This window comes from Trematomus bernacchii, unplaced genomic scaffold, assembly GCF_902827165.1.
Source record: "Trematomus bernacchii unplaced genomic scaffold, fTreBer1.1, whole genome shotgun sequence".
Lineage (NCBI taxonomy): Eukaryota > Metazoa > Chordata > Actinopteri > Perciformes > Nototheniidae > Trematomus > Trematomus bernacchii.
The window spans coordinates 5,554,649-5,577,169 of NW_022987588.1; the positions used below are offsets into that span (position 1 = coordinate 5,554,649).

General features: G+C 41.6%; 1 protein-coding gene across 2 annotated transcripts in view; it reads left to right on the top strand.

The window, feature by feature from the left end:
• Window positions 1-22,521, top strand: part of il1rapl1a (interleukin 1 receptor accessory protein-like 1a) — a 170,218-nt gene that overhangs the window by 60,990 nt on the left and 86,707 nt on the right. For both annotated transcript variants that reach the window (XM_034128401.1, XM_034128402.1), the window contains exons 3-5: window positions 8,137-8,422; window positions 16,205-16,391; window positions 17,652-17,805. In XM_034128401.1, coding sequence (XP_033984292.1) covers window positions 8,137-8,422; window positions 16,205-16,391; window positions 17,652-17,805 — 627 coding nt within the window. The remainder of the gene's footprint in view (window positions 1-8,136; window positions 8,423-16,204; window positions 16,392-17,651; window positions 17,806-22,521) is intronic.

A 22,521-nucleotide genomic window follows, 5' to 3' on the forward strand; every position in this document is an offset into this window, starting at 1 on the left:
AAAGGATCTGAGTGAGCTGTGCTGAACTTGGTCAAGGGCAGAAAACGAGTCACCCTGGTTTATTTTATGAAACAATAGGAACGAGACTGTCACCTTCAGGCACACTTGAAAGTTTCTATACTTTGCTTATAAACTACTTTTAATAATGCACTGTATATGTAGATTTACAGATTCCATCCTCTTTTTTTGTTCATTTATCTTAGCAGCAAATGCATCCGCCTGCAGTTTCCCCCTGGATACCTGCTTAGTTTGTGTGGGGCGAATCTCATTGTGGAGGATTTGCTTCATTTTTTAGGTATTGTTTTGGTTTATCTCTGAAAAGCTTCATGTTGCCTTTGAAATTACTCTGCCAATATGTATGCAAATGTCAACATCCACTGCCATAAATTAGATTGAGTTCATTTCCCTATTGTTCCTCCTATATGCTTTCTGTGGTCTTCAGGTGCAGGTTCAGTGGTTTCATGTAACACTGCTGTGCATTACCGCACCATTTACAGGCAGTGGGATATTATGAGAATATCGCACACATGTGGACACTCATAAACAGGTATGGCTGTGATATTAAAGGTGGGGTAGGTCATTTTGGAGAAACCGGCTCGAGTGCGCTAGAATTTGAAAATACACAACCGGAGAAAATCTGCCACTTCCTTACAGAGCCCCTCCTCCAACACACACGAACGCGCACATGACCAATGAGGGCACGAGATAAGTTTGTGCACAGATGGAAGGCTGACAGGCAGGTAGGCCATCCAGTTATTTTAGCCGGGCCGGCTCAAATGATTGGTCGTACTTTTTACAGTATTACGGCTTCCACAGATGACATTTCTTTATGGATTTGTTGTCAAAGATATTCATTGCTATGGGGATGTTAAGAGCATTCCATGGAATATAACAAAAAGTGTATCTCGAGCCGGTTTCTCAAACTTACCTACCCCACCTTTAAGAAACATAATGTGGATAATGGCTTCAATTGAAAGGTAGTACAGGGAGTGAGAAGCTCTTATGTGTCGTTGAGTTGTTACTTTTTCATTGAAAATAACAGCACTTTATAACAACAACCTAGAAACAAGTCAAATGTATATAAAATGAAGAGGAAGAGACAAATACCGCCATTAGAGCATAACAGCAACAACAGCGGACATTAAGAAAAAGCAATGATTATACATTTAGTCATTCAGCAAGGTTAGTAATAGCAGTAGCCATTTACGGCCATGCATTACATGTTTTAATGAAACCAAAATGATATCATCGATGTTTTAGTTGCTGTATTGTTAATGCAGAGAGAAGAGAAGATGTGTTGTTACAGACAAGGCAGAGTCTGGAACATATTTAATTTGTAGTAAATCAGCCAGCCTGGTTTAAACACATTTTGAAAAGGTTACAGTAATAGGACATTTTCAAAAGGACATTTTCGAAAACAAGTGTAACATTTTTACCGTGACATTATCAGAGCAAAACAGACAGCTATTGTTAGAGGTCTTACCGATTTTATAGCTCCCACCGTGGGTAAATATTAGTGGATTTTGCAAGTCGTAATTTATCTTTGTCTTCCTTCTTATTAGGGGATAATAAGTGTTGAAACTAAAGTTCATCTGATTCGGTGGCTTTGAGGGTTGTAACGAGGAGGTATAACGCCACATTAGATATCACACAATATCTGTTGATTTCGTTTTTTGTATATTGGCACCATTTGAAGTTCGAAGAATTAACCATTTTGCCATGTTATGGACAACTATTAAGGATAACATTGATGCAAAAGAACATTTAAATACATGATGATTCTGAGACAAGTTCTGGAGCGATTAGGTGAGTTTAAAAAAAAAAAAGATTTTCAAGCAAATTCATAATAATCAATAGGAAATGTAAATGACACTGAATCTAAAATACATATGCATCTGTGTTTTATTACTCTAGGAGAAGTAAGATTTTGACATAAAATGCAGGCTGTAAAGTATTTAAAAGACCTTATTTGCCTCCATGAGCTTTGAACAGCTGATAAGCGGGGCCAAACTCCAGTATCTCCCTTCCCATTGTTTAAGAGCATCAGCACACACCTGTCCCTTTCACCTTTTACTCAGTATCTCTCCCTCATGTCTCTCATTCCCTACGGGCATGTGCCTCTCCATTGGAAATCCTCTGGTGTAAAATACTCCAGGCTCTGGGTATAACTCGAGTTACGAGGAGAAAAGCTGGAGAGGAAAATAAGCTAGAATTCACTACAAAGAGACGAAAAAGGAAACTATCTCCAAACAAAATAACAGGGCTGTGAAAGAACTAAATATAAGATGCATTCCTCAATACTTATTTGAACAATCAGCAACAGCAGAGAGATTTGGGCTTCAATAGCCATGGCGGTGGGATGGGGGTGTTCAGGTGGGGGTGTGTGTCGGTGGGGGTGTGTGTCGGTGGGGGTGTGTGTCGGTGTGTGTAGCATCAGGCCTGGCAGACATGCTGCTTGTTAGCTGTGCATATGCAGCCTTCACATCACATCACATCACATCACATCACATCACAGTTTCTCTTCCCTCTATCTCTCAGTACAGTATGTGTCTCTGTCTGGGCCTTCAATCCTTAATTATATAAAATATTATGTGTTAAATACTTATCAACTTGGTAGGGTTTAAACTAAAATGAAAAACAAACGGAAGCAGTAGCGAATGGAGCCCAAAAATCAAACATTGATAAGGGTTTTATACATTTCTTCTGCAGTTGTTTGGTCAATACATCCAACATTTTTTAAGATATCTCTACTAACTGAGCCAGATCTCATTTAATTGGGTGAAGATATTCATAGTCCCCCAATAAATACTTCTATTCCTTGAGTGTATAGGTTTCTAAAGTATCAATTTACTTAAGGAATAGGTGCATATTTCTTTCTCATGGAGCCCAGAAATAATGGCGTTTAAAGGAAGTTGTAGACTACTGTAAGATAATTAGAATTAAAAAAGGGGACAACATATTGTTTTGAAGTGAAATCCATATCGTTATTCCTATATGTGTTATTCAGTGTTGACAGGAAGGCTTACACAAAATTGCTATTCCCTGTTTAATGTTATTTGTTTTGGGATGGTTCACCACCACATAGAAATAATTAGTATTAGTCCACAATTGCATATAAATGAACAATGGTTAACTGTCAGTGAGAGTACATGATTTTGAAACAGAGAGATATGTAGTGGCACAGAGGGAGAGATGAAACAGTCAGATATCAAATGACTATAGGAGCAGATTAAAAAGACAACGACATCAATTCACAAACGCCTCTTCAGTGAAACATATCATGTGTACATGTATTTATATCCATAACATATTGCGACAATAACCTTTTAGTAAGGTTAAAAACATTAATAAATTATAAATGATTTGTAATTATTCAACTCGCATGCTAAAAGGCGCTGGTATTATTGTTCATTCAGGTCACGTCAGTTCCTGTTAAACCTTATCTAGGTGGGAGACATTTCAAAGCCAGGCGACAATAACCAGGTTTGTTCTACTGTTTTTGAATCCCAGACAACAAAGATGGACGGCACAGAAGCTTATTTTCCTTATCAGGTGGAAGTTTGTTGAATCTTGCCGGAAATGTCATTTCAACTTCAAAGGCCTGGGTCTGTTACTGAGCTTACAGGACTCCCTTCTTTTGGCTCTTTTTGAGCTGAATCAGTTGGAAATGTGTACAGGAACAGGTGGATCAAAAACACTGAAAAGTCATGCAGAGTTCACTCAGGTTGGATGCTTTTAACACCTACCATTATCTTGAGTCTCAGCCTGGTATTCGGAGACAGTTTCTTCCCGCGGGCAGTGAGACTGTTAAAAAATTGAACTGTTGAAACAACTTCAAACATTCAACTGCTACTCAGTAGTATGTATCTAATACCTAATATATATATATCATTCCAATAACTTGTATATAGACTCATACTGCACTATTCCACATCATAACTTTATTTCATTTTTATAACTATTATTATTTTTGTATTGCTCTTGCTCTTATTGTTATTATGTTATGTTATTATGTTGCATTGTTGGAGAAGCCTGTGACATAAGATTTTCAACTGCATAATTACTCTGTAGCTATGTCAGATTGACAATAAAGAACCTTGAACCTTGAACCTTGGTAGTCAGACTCAGTCAGGGCAGAGGCACACAGAGAACTGTTGGCTAAATATAAAAACAGCGATTTACAGAGGCGACAGCCAATCCACCACTGCAGGTTAAGACTATAGTCAACTGATCATTTATGAACTATCTCTTGTAGCTAAAGTAGAGAGATATTCACAGAAGGAGAATAAAGCACATTCATTAAGCCTTACCTATTGTTCTAGGTACCTTTGCTTATTTTAAATGCTAATGCAAGAATGTTGTTCTTGTCTTCTCTGTATATCAGATACCACATATATCTCATTGCAGAAGAATTACATCAGTGGCGTGTGCAGCAGAGGAGAATAACATGTAATTTGCCAAAGACTATGCGTGGTGTTTTATCTTATAGCGAGGCGTACTAGCACAGTAAACCGTTTACCATAGATTCTGCACAATTACCTTTAGGGGTCAGCCAAAGTACCTGCGCTTGTTGAGGCAGAAAAATAGAGATCTTTAGCATATAATTAGCTATTGCTAGGAAGATATAGGGGCATTTCCATAGGGGGGCATTTGTTTTGGTGTATTGGTTCAAATATATGTTTGTTGTGTAAGGAAAAACAAGAATAAATGACAAAATATACTGTATTTAAAGGGAATATTGTAGTAATTATTTGGTAAAAAGCAATAAATAGGCAAAGGGGGAGGAAAAAGATTGATGCCAAGGTAAAGGTACTGTAATGAGTCGGCTGGATAGGGGGATGGAGATGGAGTCATGTTTGCCGGGTCGGTGAGGAGGAGAGAAAGAGAACGTGAGAGACAGAACGTTATTAAGAGTCCTTATCTGCATATAGATCATTGAATGTCTTCCAGGCCTGCGAGGACCCTCCCGCCCACCCAACATCTGATAATTACACTTCATTAGGAGTGCAGGTAGTGATTAGGGGAGAGACACGAGAGAGGGAGTAGGAGACATGTAAGTAGGGAAGCGAGACACACTTGAGTGACACTACTGTTGTGGAAGGATAACGGGAATTTGATTATGGGAGAAAAAAACGCTCTGCGATTGTTTATGTTTGTGTGTTTGTTGTGAGTGTGCATTTGCATGAATGTGGGTCAATTTATTGTAGCTCAGGGGTCTATATTTATTGCCTTGGTTTAATGTCACAGGAAGATGGACAGGTCCGCCTCGACACAGAATGTAATAAGCTTTCTGCGACACACACACACACACACTCACACATACATATATCCTGTAGCTTGACATTCCCCCCCCCCCTTGCTTTTTCCTTGCACCCTCCATACCTATGCCCTACACATCATGTGATGAAGCAGTGCTAGCACTAAAGGAGTGCTGCAGCTCACAGTGCTGCAGTGAGAGGCCAGCTTCCCTCTGTCTGACACCCATGTGGGGATGTGTACACTATGGGCTTGTCCAGGAGTGGCTGAACAGAATCGCTACAAAAGGTGTGATGTCCCAGAGGTGCCGGCAGGAACAGGGAGTGATCCTGTTTTTGTGGATGTGCATGTGCTGTCAGCAGAGAGAGAGTGAGAGGTGAGGACTGCAGTATTCCTCCAGCGGGAAGCATCGATTTTCCGGCCCAGCGTGGGGATGTGGGAAATGTCAGCCTCTAATTGAGTTGATAAAACAGTTTTGAGTTTCAGACATAAATATGGTTTCCCCCCACAAAAGGCTACCGCACTCAACAGCTCCCATTTCTCTCTCCTGTGGATTTTTGTAATGCATCCATATTTTACTTGTTGTAAAAATGTACAAAATTAATAACATTTCCTGTCAAAAAACGGCTCCAAATTGGAGGTCTGTAGGAATGAAGGGTCTCCTTGTTATGTGTGTACGCCCTTATGCATGCGAAGTTTGTTGCTCGGACATCACATGCCTGCAAATCTGCACAGTGAAAGACACTGACAGGCGCACCGCCTATGAATAAAATGTTTTCTTTCATTGTGAATCAGCATACAAGCTCGTTAGAATAAACTGTTATTCTTGTGGCAGCGAGGGCACCAATGGAGATTGTGAGAGCGAGGCAGAGGTCATATCCATTAGAGGTGTAGAGGCTTAATAAAGAAAAGGGCTGAATAAACGCCCGCTGTCCCTGCTGATTAGCAGATTGAGATGCACAGAGGGCAGAGGACTTACCTGCTGCCTTCAATGGAAACTCACTCTGATGTCAGGGGGGGAATAGCTGTTTGTGGTTAAGCGTTTCCCTGGTGATTATCTCCTATCTAATGCTTAAATGTTCAAAGGAGATAGACGCACAAAATGGAAGTGAGTGCTGCTGTTTTTTCTCCTGCCAAATTAACTGAAAATGGAGATTTATTTCTTGTTTTTTGGGTTATACTTGAATAATTTAGCCATATAACTCCATTGCAGAAACAGCTTGTCTACTGTGCTTGTTAATAGTGTTCATCAGTAAGGTGCTTAACAGTTCAAGTTGTGTGGAGTGCGTGTGAGCATGTGAAAGTGCACGTGTGACTGTTTGCATCTTTTGGGGCCCTGCTCTCATTATTAGGAATGATAATTAGACAGAGTTTCACACATTACGTCGCACACACACACACACACACACACACACACACACACACACACACACACACACACACACACGCGCGCAATTTCACCTCCTCACACTCGTATGCAAGCGCACACACATTTGTGGATCAGCCTACTGGTAATTAACAGACATAATTAGGCAGACAACCATTCGTATAGGGAATGCACGCTCATGCAAACACACACACGCACACGCACAGACACACACGCACACGCACAGACACACATTACTTCTCTGGTAATTAAGAGTATTAATTACAAGCATAGCTGTCCCTGTGAGGCTCTGTATCACTCACAGACTGGCACACAGCAGGGTTCTTATTACTTTATCTCAGCACATCATCACTACTTCACTCCCCCTCTTCCGCCTCTCTCTGGTAACACATGCACACACATGTACTCCCTAATACACACCTGCTGGAGAAACAAATTGGAGCTAATTAGTTAGAGACTGATAGCTGACCATAGGTTAACCTCCGCCTGGGAATTGAGAGAGATCTGCTGGCTGCAGATAGAACAGACCAATGCGCCTGGGGGGCCGTGCCACAGTCTTTGATTTTTTTTGTCAAATGTTCTTTCAGCTTCTGTGCCCTCAGTCTATGTTTTCCTTCTCTGCACTTGTTATACTGCCGCAGCTGAAGTATACATTTCACAAATGAGGCGGAAAGATGCAGTTTCTTGCTGTATTGCTCTTGATTTTATCTGTAAAATGAGCTTTCACCGTAGAATGCTTACTAACCTAGATGGACATGTAGGCCAGACTCTCGGTCCAGTCAGGGCGGAGTATCTTTAGTGAGTGGATTACAGATGAGCTACCCTGTTAGCTCAGGACAAAAACCGTGAGACGAAGAGCCTGAGGAAAATATCTGTCCGTAAAACCGTTAGACAAGGAACCCGCCACGCTTCTAGAGCTCGGGGCGTATTCCTAGTTAACAAACTCTCCTTGCACTCTTTGACATTGGAGCTGTGGCGCAGCCTGAGCACTTGGAGGAGCCTGACATCATTTATGGAGATATTTTACAGGTCCTCCCTAGATTCCACTGTGGTTGCATGTGTGGATATTGCAGGATCGTGTCTGAGTTGTCTCTGCAAAGGCTTGTGTGGCACACATGCCCTGAATGTGTGAGCAGCTGGTAGAAGAAGCATTGAGCAGAAAAACTGCAACCAAAAAAAACACAAAAGGTGATAACATCTATGGAATTCACACCGTTAAACATGTGTAATATAATGATACTGCACTTAGTGTATCATTACTACATCTATTAAAGTGTGATAAGAAGAGGATTATTCGGTGTGTTATATGATCCTCTTCCCACTCATATGTTCTTGTGATGTGGATATACATTATATCTCCATAACAATTTGCTGTAAATACAATATTTATATGCGTTGTAATCACACTGCAATAATGATTTCTTAACTATTGTATGACACCCACCTCAGTAATGTGTTGTTTAATGTCTCTCGTTCTCTCTGTTTCTCCACAGTGGAAGGCTGCACTGATTGGTCGGTGGACTACCTGAAGTACCGGGTGCTGCAGGGGGAGCCGGTGCGGCTGAAGTGCGCTCTCTTCTATGGATACATCCGTGCCAACTACAGCCAGGCGCAGAGTGTGGGCCTCAGCCTCATGTGGTACCGCAGCTCTGGCCTCGGCCACAGCGACTTCGAGGAGCCCATCTCTTTCGACGGCGTGCGCATGAGCAAGGAGGAGGACGCCATCTGGTTCAGACCTGCAGACCTCCAGGACGTGGGCCTCTACTCCTGCGTGCTACGGTAGGAAGGGGGATGGGGAGGATGCATTTAAATGTCCTGGGTAAAATGTCTGATTTTATTTTGCTGTAGTTTTAAAAAAAATGATGTTCTCTCTTGACCACATTCAGCTAACCACTTGGCCTCTTGTATTGCTACTTGCAACGACTTCAAGCTCAGGGCTGCCAACACTCACGCATTGAGCGTGAGAGTCACGCTTTCCTCACGCTAAGTTTTCGTCCAAAATAAATGTATATAAATATAAAAATAAAGTGAAGGAACAGCAAACTGAGCGGTCTACGAAATGAGACGGTCTTTTGGCTTAGTTCAGTAAAGTTGGAACGATATTGGGAGATTCTGATTTCACGGATCAATAACTCATGAACAAAACGTTATTCAGACACAAATGACGTCTCCTAAGTACCGTGGTTAAGGTTGACAACGAACTACAATCACATTTTGAAAAAGAAAAGCCAATATGCGCCGTCCTCCGAGCTGGACACATTACATTGGTCTCTGTCAGGGACCGTCTGCAAAGTGCAACTCCGAAAAAAGAGAATACAATAATATTCAATCACTATTATACAGCTTATTACTACCAAACTCACTACACACATCAAGTCTCCTGGTGGTCATACTACAGCAAGGAGTTTTGAAGAATATGCTTTTGAATAATTTTGGGGAATATTTATAATGTAAATCTTCGATAAATATGGCATCATCTTAAATAACTTTACTATTATACTATACAGTATATACAGTGAATTGCCCGACCGGCCCACTTCGGTACCGGCCCACCGGGAAAACTCCCGGTATTCCCAATGGCCAGTCCGCCCCTGCCCCTAGAGGAGGTGACACACTTATAAAATAGCACTTTACCTCTGTTTTACACCTATATGCAGCGCCCGGTACATTAATGGGAAACCCTAGTTTGTACATGTTCAATACATTTGTAACACTGTACACATGAACGTTTCTTTTTTCGGTTCACCAAAAAAAAAATCTCACTCCAAGCTGAACTCAAATGTTGGCAGCCCTGTCAAGCTCAACATGCAATAGTTACAGACAGAGATTAATTTCAAATAAGTTAGATAGATCTACATTTTGTAAGACAATTGTTGTATTTAGTTTTCTTGTTGAGAGTTATATAAGAAGTTGTACATCCTTGTATCAAACTTGAACCTGTAGCCTAGCTTAGCTTAGCATAAGTATAGGAGGGCAGCTAGCTTGCCTCTCTCCACAATTAAAAAATAACTTTCTACTAGAAATTATAAAACCTACTAACTAACATTTAGTTGAACTGTTTAATCCAGATACAAACAGAAATGTCTAAAGACATTGTGGGTCTTATTGCAGAGTGATGTGCTGTAGCAGTTTATCTCTCCTTTCAATCCTTATGCTAAACTAAGCTATACCCTCCAGCTCCTAACTTGGACTGTACCTGATCCACAGACACAAGAATACTCCTGGTATTTTTGCCTTACTCTCATTATGAAAGCAATTAAGCATCATCTCCCGAAATGTTGAACTATACCATTTAATGAATTAAAATATGTCTGTATTGTCACATATAACCTTATATACATTATTTACAGTACATGATAATCATTATTGAGTGATTACTCTTATTTGTTCCTAAAAAGTATAACTGCTGTATTGACTTAAACAAAATGAAATTGATTGATGGTGATATGGTGAATTATAGGCCATGTGGAATTGCGAGGGCAGATATAGAGACAAAGAGATTATACAAACAACCACACACACACACACACTCACTCTAGGAGGTCCATTACAGAGAAACCCTTCTTAATACAAGATGCATAATTATGTGGCAGTAACTTATTAACCTTTGCAGTGGAGAACATCCCTCAATGAACGGCTCATTGCAGCTATTCATTTTCAAGAGTTTTTATTAAACCCAGTTAAAGGCCTCTTAAAGACTCAGAGAAGCTTGCAGGATACATTAAGTGTGACTGGGCGAGTGTGTGTTGTGTGCAATGATACACCAGACTATACAGCAATTCATTACTGCATTCTGCAGGACTAATCTGCCACAAACTGTGTTTTCTCAGTATAGATTAATGTTGTCTATGATTATTGACAATTTCCTCCAACAGGGATTGGTTCGAGAGCATGCTTAAACACTGTTGAGCGCTACACTTGTTAAAAGAGCCTTGGAGAAACAAGTTTAGCTTTAGGGGGATTTCAAACTTCTCAGATACCCTAATCAGAACACTGCCAGAGATTTGCCTCCGAGCTGAAATCAATTGTCTTTTTGTTAGGGAGTAAAGCTTTTGAGTCGCACGTTTTAGCATACATGACCTAAACTCCCTCCCCTGGAACTCCCTGCAGGCAAAGAGAGGAAAGATATGACTTAATCGCTTCTCCAGAGTTCACACAGTACACGCCGTAGACCTTCATCTACCCAAAACTCAGACATCTACATAATGACTTTTATTATAACCCCCAATCGGAGATACAGTACATAGTACACTTTGTAAAGGTAGGCTTTATTGCAGGACTTATTGAGGTTCTATTCGATTTACCTACAGTAATGTGCACTTAATAAAAGGGCAGCTCTGTTTGTCTAATCCAAAATCCTTAATGAGTTTGGCGGTTGTAAAAATCTCATCAATATTACATGCAATTAAAAGCACATTACGTGCTGCTGCTGTATAGCGAGTCAGAGTGAGCGTGCACATTATGTCTCATATTTCACAAATGTTATTCTGATGTAAATTAGTCCTGAGACCAAACCCCAGTGGATTTAATGGCCTCCGCTTATGTGTGTGTTTTTGATGGTTTTCTCTCAATATATTGTTGCGAAAATTGAAATACAGTCAATTACAATAAAAAGAGTGGCAAAAAACAGTAAGGTATATTCATGATCACATTTAATGCAACACTTCTTACCACAAAGACTCACAGTAAAAAAAAAAAGACATGGTCTAATAATTTCCTCTAGACAGGATAATGTCTAAAAACATGCAACTTAACAACTAAATGAGGCACGTCACCCCCTTTTCTTTGACTTTAATTAGAAAACAACTTATCCTCCTTTACAAAAGTTTTCCATCTTTTTTTAAACATTAGAAATCTATGGTTTTGTCAAAGTATCCGACTTCCTAAAGCAGGGGTCGGCAACCCGCGGCTCTTTAAGCCCTCTACTCTGGCTCCCTTGAGCTTAGACAAAAATAAGAAGGAAATCAAATACAAATATTTGTAGGACTATTTAAATATTGTTGCACGGTTGAAAATGTTTTGTATCTTGTATTTTGAGGTGATACTGTGACACATACAAACATTTTAAAAAACGGTTTTAATTAGGTCAACTAAAATATGCGTCATATCCTGCGGTCCCGCACCAGCGCCTTTTCTTGCAGGCGAATAACCTGACCCCCGGCTCGATGAGCGAACTATGGATACATCAAAGAAAAGAAAAGTATCGGAGGAACACAGAGGGTTTAATTCTGCGTGGTTAGAGTTCTATGCTTTCACAGCAAACGATGCTGGCTTACCGGTATGTTTGATATGTGGAGAGAAGTTGTCAAAGGTGCTGCAGCCTTTACGTATTGGAGGGAAAACACGGAAGAGGAAGACAGCTGACGATCTTCAGTCATAATTCAATCAGCTAACTATTTTTAGGGTGCAGCTATATGTTTTATTTATTTCAAAGTGGGCCCACAAAAACAATTGGTGGAAAAGGGGGCAAAATGGCTCTTTTGGTCAAAAAGGTTGCAGACCCCTGTCCTAAAGGAACCAATGTTAACTGCTTTGGAAATGTGACTTCATCCGAGGGCTATTTAATGCATTTTGACCTCCATGACTGTTGCTGGTCAGATTTGAAATGTTAGTCAGTATTAGTGAGATGCATGTGTACCAGAAATATAGTGATGCCAATGAGCTACTTAGCAGCAATGATAACCTCACATGCTACAATGATTCTATTGTATCACAATACAATCTGATCTTGATATAAGCACCGTCAAATGAAAGCTGATAGTCAGCACTTTAAAGCCATAGTCATTGTTTCATTTCTAATCCTGTGTGCTGGAGTAGAAAAGCCAACACAACAAAAGACGTGTCTCTGCCTTAATACCTCCCGACTGCACTGCATGTATCGCAGGATAGTTTCCAATAGCTCGGGGCGTGTTGTGTACTGTCTATAAATGTAGGTAAATCCCCCTGTGCTAAGTTCGGCCTTTCACTGAAGCCCTCCAGATGTTTTACTCAGACAGAGATATAGAGGCAAATTGGAATGCGTGTCTTTTTTCAATGTTGCGTGAATGTGTGTGTGTGTGGGTAGTTATCTTTGTCCTTCTCTGTCTGGAAATATAAGTCTAATCACCAGTTTTCATGTGAAGGTGACTTCATTTACATAGCAATCGCTTCTTGCTGTCTTCTGCGCTCCGTCTCTTTCACCCCTTTGCTCCTTCTCTGCCTCTCGTTCCTCCGCATGTCATCTCACATAAGGCCTGTAACATCGATTCAAATCCATCAATCTGTCTCCCTCGCTCTGCCTCTCGCTTAACCACAGTCCCTCTGTGTTTCACCTGACTTATTTTATAATAGTTCTTGTAATGAGTCTGTGTTCTGGAGTAGGTGCAACCACGAGTATTTCCTTCCCGTGATCACATTATCCAACGTGGGGGGGGGGGGATAATAACGTGTGGAGAATTAGCTAACGTGAGCAGCAGACTAATATCCAAAGCAGATACACTCAAATAGAAAGTGACAGACGTGAAAGACACCACAGGACTGTGCATCGACCCCCGGCTGTCCATCAATCAAGCACCTCCACTGACACCTTCTCACAATGCCACAGGGTGCCCGCTGTGAATATTTTTAACATGTAGGGATGTCTCCTGTTGGATCCCCGGGGACTTTAATGGATCAGGTGCACAACTATGCGAGGTCATTTCTGATCATCTGCCTGTTATATCAACAAACGGCGGGGGTTTACTTGTACGTGTGTGAATCTGCCTGCACGTGCATGTGTGTGGCCACGTGTGTTAGGGTGTGTGTGTCTGCATGTCGGAATTTGTTCTGTAGACGGATATATTATCTAAGTGTACTCTGTAAGCCTACAGCACCGCATCTTCCCACTCTTTTCCCTCTAGATAGGACGTAGCAAGTCGATAATGTTACATATCAGCACCAAGAGGGCATTTCTCTGTTTCAATATCTTGCTTCTTACTTTTGCTTCCTACAGCGTTTTCCAGATGCCCTCTTAGTCATCTCCTATGTTGTTGTAGAAGTACAGTATCTTTTTGTGTTCTCATTCCAAGTAGATATTCTCCTTTTCTCTACTCTCTATCTCTACTTAGTCTTCCATGACGGCACATAGCCACATATGTCTTTACACGGTGTGTGTGTGTGTGTGTGTGTGTGTGTGTGTGTGTGTGTGTGTGTGTGTGTGTGTGTGTGTGTGTGTGTGTGTGTGTGTGTGTGTGTGTGTGTGTGTGTGTGTGTGTGTGTGTGTGTGTGGTGTGTGTGTGTGTGTGTGTGTGTGTGTGTGTGTGTGTGTGTGTGTGTGTATGTGTGTGTGTGTGTGTGTGTGTGTGTGTGTGTGTGTGTGTGTGTGTGTGTGTGTGTGTGTGTGTGTGTGTGTGTGTGTGTGTGTGTGTGTGTGTGTGTGTGTGTGTGTGTGTGTGTGTGTGTGTGTGTGTGTGTGTGTCTGCATCTGTGTTTTATGGTCCCAGTGGGTCAGAGGTGTTTATACGAGAGAGGTGACTCCCTTATTGCTTCCATAACCTGAGTAGATCATATGAAACCCTGTCATTTACAGTGAATGGGAGCATCTGGCGAGCCGTAAATGTAATGTAATGAAATGAAATGAAAGCCCGTATGGCTGCACGGCAGTGACTGACCGACCAGATCACAGCCAGGCTGCATGGAGGGAACGCAGACCTTATTAAAGGGTGTGGACTTTAGTCTGGATTGTTGTCTGGGTCTGTCTTATTTGGGACCAGGTTGCCTTCTTTAAATTAAGGAAATCCCTAATGTTACAACTATTTTAGATTTCAGTGCAGCAGATCTGGAGTGGACTCTGTGGTGCTGTTATCACTATTAGCTGCTTACCACCCGCACAGCTGTTGGCACGTTGAGAGCCGTATGGAGGCAATCCTTTGGTTCAAAATAAGAAATTGAGAAAAATGTGTTGATTATTATTATTATTATTATTATTATTATTAATTATTTGATGAAATAGTTTATTTATATTTATTAAAAAAAGCCTCTGCAAATAAATTGGGTGGACATGCAAATTTAAATAGGAAATTAAATCACCAAATGACTAAAAATCGAAATAGTTATTTAAAAAAAAAAATCAATTTGTGCAACTTTTTGTAAATTAATGGTTGCCTAAATCAATTTTTTGAATAACTTTTTGCATATTAAATGGCATCTTTAATCTATTTAGCGAGATGTTTTTTCTATATTTTATTTTTGGTAGCTTCTGTCCTCCATACCCTGCCCTACTTTCTCCTTTTCTGTTTCTGATACATGCTTTCATTACCTCCAGAGTACACTCCAGCAATAGCATTCTTCATGGTGCATTGTCCAATATCTTTAATAAACTCCCGTACATCCACAACATTGCTGCTCGCCGGCTCATTCACTCCCACTCCTGTGACCACATTACTGTCCTTAAGCACCTCCACTGGCTTCCTGTCCCAAAACTGATTTTATTAAAACTCATTCTCTTTAATCACAAAGCCCTTCGTAACCACCCACCTTCTCCACAGCCACACTCATTTCCACAGCCTCCATTTCTCTGCACCCGACACTGGATCTGGGCTTTCTTTATTAAAGCCCCTCTTTCTCTGGAACTATTTTCTAAAACACATACATCACTGCATCAATCATGCTATGTTCAAGAAGTCAGTCAAAACTCACTTTTTAAAAACTGGTTTTAAATGTATACCTTTCTGTGCCACACAGTGCTTTTGCTGTATTTTAGCCATCTAGCTTATTCTATTAAACATGTCATGTAAAGTGTTTTTGTGCATCTATAAAAGCTCTCTGTGAATAAACATGTGGCCAACCTCACTAATTCCCTGGTGGCTGACGAGAGCAAATCCCTGCAGTAATGATGATTATGATGATAATAACAGTACGTGAATGAGAGAGAGGTATCCTTCACCTCTGCCAGTGTGTGTGTGTGTGTGTGTGTGTGTGTGTGTGTGTGTGTGTGTGTGTGTGTGTGTGTGTGTGTGTGTGTGTGTGTGTGTGTGTGTGTGTGTGTGTGTGTGTGTGTGTGTGTGTGTGTGTGTGTGTGTGTGTGTGTGTGTGTGTGTGTGTGTGTGTGTGTGTGTGTGTGTGTGTGTGTGTGTGTTGTGTGTGTGTGTGTGTGTGTTGATGGTGGCTAGGAGATGAAGGGGGGGGGGGGGGGGGGGGGGGGGATGTGCAGCGGGGACTAAGTCCTTGTGATGACCAAGCAGCTTTCTCCTTCCTTCATGTCGTGAGGCCCTCTCAGCGTTTGTCTCTCCTCTGATTAGCATTCCCAGGCCCTGGCTGATTCCCCCCCATAAATCCAATAGTGGTCCTGAGTGTGACTCATTGACTCGGTAAAGCTGCTGAACACGTCGTTATTGCTAACCCCACAAACAGAGGGGAGGAGGAGGGAGCCAGAGGAGGAATGGAGAAGGATACATATAACTTAAAGGGTATCCGGGAGAGTTAACATAAAATTCCACCTGTGTGAGAGTTGTAGTACTATCAAGGCTCATCTTATTTTCCTTAATGTATCATCAGCAGTATGACATTCAAGAGGTCTTACTAATACTTTTTTTCTGCCCACAGGAACGCTACATACTGCATGAAGGTGTCCATGTCTCTGACTGTGGCGGAGAATGACACGAACATGTGCTACAACTCCAACATGAGGCGAAATGAGAAAGCTGAGCTCAGCAAGAGTAAAGACATCCTCTGTCCTGACATAGATGACTATGTTGAAGCTGGAAAAGATCCGGACATCACCTGGTCTAAGGTGGGTGTGATCCTGTCATTATATCATAGTTATGCTTGCCTAATTTACGTTTTTTTCTGTGTGTGTCTTAAATACTGTTATTTGTTATATTCTAGGCAAATGAAAAAGGAAGGCATGTGTCCTTGTGATTATACAACCAATACATCTTCTTAAATGCTTCAGTGGTTTGTTTTCATCTAACTTCTTGGCTGTTTTTGCTTAAAATGCTTGGTTAATAATGTGGTTCCAGATCACTTAGGCAGATTATGTATGGATGCAAATGGTCCGGATGAATTACATAAGAGCGTCTACTGACGAGAGCAAGGACTCGGCAGAGGGCAGCCACACAGAGATGGCTTTCATAATGAACGCCAAACTTATACGAGGAGGGAAATTGTGCGATGTCACTCTACGCCCTGGGGAATAAGTGGACGCCCTCCAAATGTTCCCGGTCCGTGATCTTTATTCATCCTGCCCCTCCCCTCCTCTCACCTGGGTCCTTGCCTTTCCCAGGTCATGCACGGCCCGCGGACAACAGAGTGCATCCCAGTGCAGGGCTCAGGCCAGACTAATCACAGGCAGATCAGCAGTAGATTAGCTCGCCGGGCTCGACCTCTAGGTTTTTCCAGAATTCAATTACATTCTGGGTAATGACTGGGAGTGCTGGAACCTGGAGTTATTTGGACCACTGCAGAGACACAGTGATTGAATTCGAAGGTTGCCGGGGGCAATGGCAGAATAAAATCCGCAGAGCCATCGCTGTCCCTGCCACAGCATCGACAGGCTGAGCCTCGTGTCATGGAGATGCTTATTGTGCCTGCACACACACATATATATATATATTCACACATGCTCACAGACGCAGCACAAACACACTTATTTTGCCAGCAGAGACTAGTGTAAATAACATTCTCTGTCCTCGGTGGCTCTCCTGCAGTATTGAATGGAGGATATTTAGTTCAGAGCAATACATCTTGATCAGATAAAAAGGGAAAAGCTTTATTGCTTTACCGTATAGAGTTTTTATGCAATCCCACTTCATGCACTTTCCTAACGCTCAGTGACGTTCAAAAGCTTCTTTGTTCAGCTCTTGAGGTCTCATGGTGAGTTGTTCTTAAATGACATAATGTCTTGGCCAGATTATTTAATCCCTGACCATATGCACTACACAGCACCTTTCCCCCTGTCTTCTGCAGGTCATTTTGTATTCCACAGTGAGTAATCAATAAGCTCTGGGTAGAAGTTTAAAGTTTGACCTTTCTGTCCTCCTCTAATGAACAGGAGTGCCGTCCCAAGCAGTGGCGTGCCAGTATCATCCAGAAGAGAGACATCCTGTCCATCCAGGACGTAAAGGAGGATGACATTGGGAATTACACCTGTGAAGTCCAGTTTGGTGGCTTCGTGGTCAGGAGGACGACCGAGCTCACAGTCACCGGTAAGTCTCTAGGAGAAGAGAAAAACAACAACAACATTAAAAAAAAAAAAAGGGTGTTTTTGCATCTGTGAAATGGCTCGGGGTGTTTATTCTACAAACTCCTGTTAATGCTGGGGGAATCGATAGTGTAGCAGTTCTAACAGTCACTTCAAGAAAAGGAATGGATAGGATAGGAACGAGTACACACACACACACACACACACACACACACACACACACACACACACACACAGACACACACACACACACACACACACACACCATTGAGCACTGCAGCGAAGTCCTGCTGCTGTGTTAATTGCTGGGGGAGGTTGAATGCTGGGGTCTGGCCACTATGCCTTCTTCTAACTCAGCACTTTCCAGTCAACCAGGCAGCGTTGAAATATTTAAGGCTATAGGCTAAACCCCTTCACACGAGAGCTAAACAGCCAGGACCAAGGTCAGGAGATTTACAACTCTGCTCTCTGTGGCTATCCACCTCTATCCCTCTCTCTTTCTCTCTCTCTCGTTCTCTCTCTCTCTCTCTCTCTCTCTCAACAAATGAATGCATTCATTCGTTCTCTCTCAGCTTGAATGCACTGCGGGGGGGAGACGTGGGGATAGGGTGCTCGGAGCACTGCCAGGTCAATCGCTCTGATTAGGGTTGATGCAAAGGTCAAATCCTGTATTCATGTTTTTCTCCTCTCCTTTCTCTTTCTCTTAAACCAGTCTAGCTAGCTAGTCCCACCCATTGTATGTCGGTGCTGCGTACATCTGTTTGATGCCACCTATTATTCGGTGCCCAGAAGCATCACAGTGTACAAATTAAACGCCTAAAATTGTGTTTGTGCGCATTGATGCCAAAGCAAATTGAATGAGCTTTGCTTGACCTCCAATTTGTAGTAATTATATGGCAATCATGAGGGATTGTTGGAAAAGACTACATTTCCAGGAAAAACTCATCCGTGCTTCCATTGCACCGTTTATTGATGTTTACTGCAGATGTGAGTAATTAAGATTGAAGGTTGTAAGCTCAAAAAGCCCGTAGTACAGGCTCATTGCATCATGTTTGGTGTGTGTGAGTTTTATATCAAACAAAGACAATAGGAAGAAAATGTGGCCCATGCTGCTACACTGTTTGTTGGTTTTTAACTAGGTCATGTAGTAAAGCTCTGAAGATGTTCAATGTTAGTCCACACAGAAGTAGTGTAAGCATTTGATGAGTATCTTGTGTGGTGTTTATTTGTGTGGCTGGTCATTGCTCCTGTGTGAAATGAAGGGGATAGCAGTGTGAGATACACAGGCTATTTGCTATCTAGCAAACAGGAACATACTTACCTGAACATCAGCACGGTGTGCAGCCGGGGGAGATGTGATCCTGGAGGTGTGGCTTCCAGATTGGCTGCTCTCGTGATTGATGGGCCAGCATTTTATCCCCTGTGGGGCTCAATAAATATGAGGCAGATATGAGGAGGAAGATACACTAGATTTCCTTTTATCACCATTACCATCACAGAGGGGTATGCCAAGCGCTCAGTGTGGCCATGAAAGTACTTAAATCAGAAATTCCTGAAGACATGCATGGGCGACATGCATGTGAAACTATATTCAGAGGTAGTGGCCGCCTGAAGTAGTTTCTTAACCAGGTTAGTTCCTTTCAAATTACATTATTCCCAATTAAAAACAAATATACATACTGTATATATATATATATATATTTCCCTCTCTATCCATGTCTTTTTTATTCATTTTTTATTTTCTCATGCTTTGAGATATAGGCTACCGAGAGCTCTGGGATATTCAACATGTTTTTGTGAAAACATGTTGAATGTATGTGTTGTGGAGATCCAGCACTCGCACAACAGGAAAGAATGAAACAGAGAGGAATCAATGAAACACAAACACAGAAATAGTTGAGATTAATCATTATTATTTAGTTGCGCACCACCAAACAACAATGGGGAAACATTACCTTGCTTCAACAGCAACCAATCGCAGAAATGCTCCCACGAACAGAAGAAACACAGAGCTAGATATACTTTTCTAAATGACACACGAACATGTTCCCTCAACATGTTTAACGCACACACATTGTCAGTTCTCCTAAACTTGGACATGTTCCAACCTTATACAGTCATATATGTTGCATCCTCTGAGTTCTACATGATCCCAGATTTCATGACCTTATTTAGCAGCTACCACACATGCCAATGTATACAACTGCTGGTGAAGAGTTTCAGCTGGTTGCCTATAGATGGGCCTCCTTCCAGCAAACCAAATGAACACCACACCGTCCACTATACTGTTGCTTAATACCATGTGACATTAATGAATATACCAGAAATACACTGTGATAAACATTCTGCCATAACATATGCATGTCGAATGAGTCCCATGTTGGCTGTGTGCTGTATACTTTGGCTTCATCCACGTGTGTGTGTTAGCCTGTCGGCATGACCTCGATGTTCTTATAATGACTGCGGTCATAAAAGCTTTATTGGGTTATAAATAAACACAGATCACATTAATGATACAGAGAGGAGGAAGGAGAGAGGAGAAACTGCAGGATAAAGATACATACTGTAGAGAGGCAGTAAGAAAGAGAAAGAAACACTGGTGAGGTGAAAGACATGTTATTTTTAAATATGAGTCCTGCCTGTCGCCTGTATGCAATGTGATGTCTGAATATCTAATAACCTTGGCTGAACAATAGAAAATAAATAACTGGCAGCAGCAAGGTTTCGTGTTAAATCAGCCTTGTGAGTCAGAGAGAGTTAAAAGTAAAGAGAATAAGAGTCATTTGTGTTCTCTCTCTCTGAACCAATTTTCAATTTTTCTGTGGCGTTTTTTTTTCTCGGTTTCTTATTAAACCCACACTAGTTTCTGGTATGTGTTTGTAAAATGCTTGCATGGCCACATCTGCAGTATAATGTATCTCATAGAAACACCCGCACCATCTGGGGTATACAGTATTTGCGCATGTTTCCTTGATGAAATGTCAATAACGTGTCAAAATGGAGAAAATCATTTCGTTTCCACACAGGAGGTGCAACGCTCTACAGCTTTAATGCAGCAGGTTGATTCGGGGGATCCCATAAATGTTTCCTTTCCTGTAATACAAAAATTAACATCAAAACACATTTTTAAAATGAAGACAATGCTCAAGTGTGACTGACCCAGGGTCTTATATTTATTAGAAAACATGCTACTAGCAGAAAACCCCAGTGGCTACTTAGAGAAATTGCATCACAATAGGTGCCTGTATTAGTCCCCAATTCTCTGTTCTGCTGTCAAAATACGGCAGGCTCTACATTAATAACGCATGTTGCCTTATTACAATACCAGTGGGGTTCCTCCTCTTTAAGGCTGTAGTTGCCTTGAATTAGATTAGCTCCATCTGACCATAGGCTCATTTCCTTTAATAAACCTACACCATCATCCCCTCAAGTGGGCGTGAGATTATCCGCATTTTATCACATCCTGTTAAAACCACCATTGCCTGGACGGCGAGCATAAAAGGCCAAACTATCCCCGAGCCCCGAGCGCTAATGCTGTAGTTTATATGATCGGCCACGAGGATGAAGGAGGTCATTAAGTTTAACTGATCTTAGAAATAACGCAATAGACACTGGCCTCTGCTTTGACCCTGCCTGGCTGCAAATTGTGTGTGCGTGTGTCTGTCTACTGTTCTGACCCTGCTGCGCAATGTAAAGGCCTCCATTAATAGTAGAAGAGGGGCTGCTATCTGAACTGAGGTCAGTCTTGTAATAGAGGTTAACTATGGGCATAAACATAGGCTCGCCCAGATCAGGCTGATCTAGGAGCCTCTTAATCAAGCCCCGATGCTCCTCAGGTTAATAGAAATGTAAAAGAAACAGCGACCCCTTGTCTCATTTATGTTCCCTCCACTTTATGTCAGGGTTCATTTAAATGTTACGAGCTCATTCCGAGTGTCCGGAAAAAGCCTGTGCAGCCATCAGGGTTGCGTATTGAGAATAAGAAACACCATTATCGACAGATGGAAAGATTTTGTTTTCTCTCTGCCCTCCATAGACCTTCACCTCAACCTCCCATCTGCGAAAGAGAGTGCATTTTGGTGTACTTTTATAATTGATTCATAGCTGAGGCAGGTTCACTATTCCCCCGGTTCCTCTGAGGAATACAGAGCGTGGTCAGATAAGTCTGCTCCTGTGTTTATCCCCTTTCTATTCTCAGAGACACGAGAAGCAACGCCTCGACTGAAACGACCCGGTTATGATTAATTGATACTTGTGTACAATATGGGCCGTGGATTCCTGTTATTGTGTTTGTCTTCTTAAGGTTATATATGCTTATCTACAAGTGTCTGGTGCAATATGTCTGTTTTTTTTTTTTTTTAATAATACATCTGAATCAATTCTACTCAATGTTTATAGTTCTCCCAGGCCTCATTCCAGCACTATGATGGTAAAGGTACAATGGTATAACACCAGATAAAAGCCCTGTTCAGCTGATGTATGCAGCTCCCTCTGGGTTCTGTATAAGGCAAACTACTATACAGAGGAAGCGGAAAAGGATAAAGAGAACAAGGGGGTGATAATGGAGAGGGAGAGGAGAAGAGATAGACAGAATGAAAAGATGAGAGAGGGCTCTGCTCCTGTATCTTATCTGTATCCTTGCCAGTGTTTCCCAGCAGAAACAGTGTGTCCAGGACTATAAACAGATTATTATCCTAGTGTTTATCACAGTGCACATTAC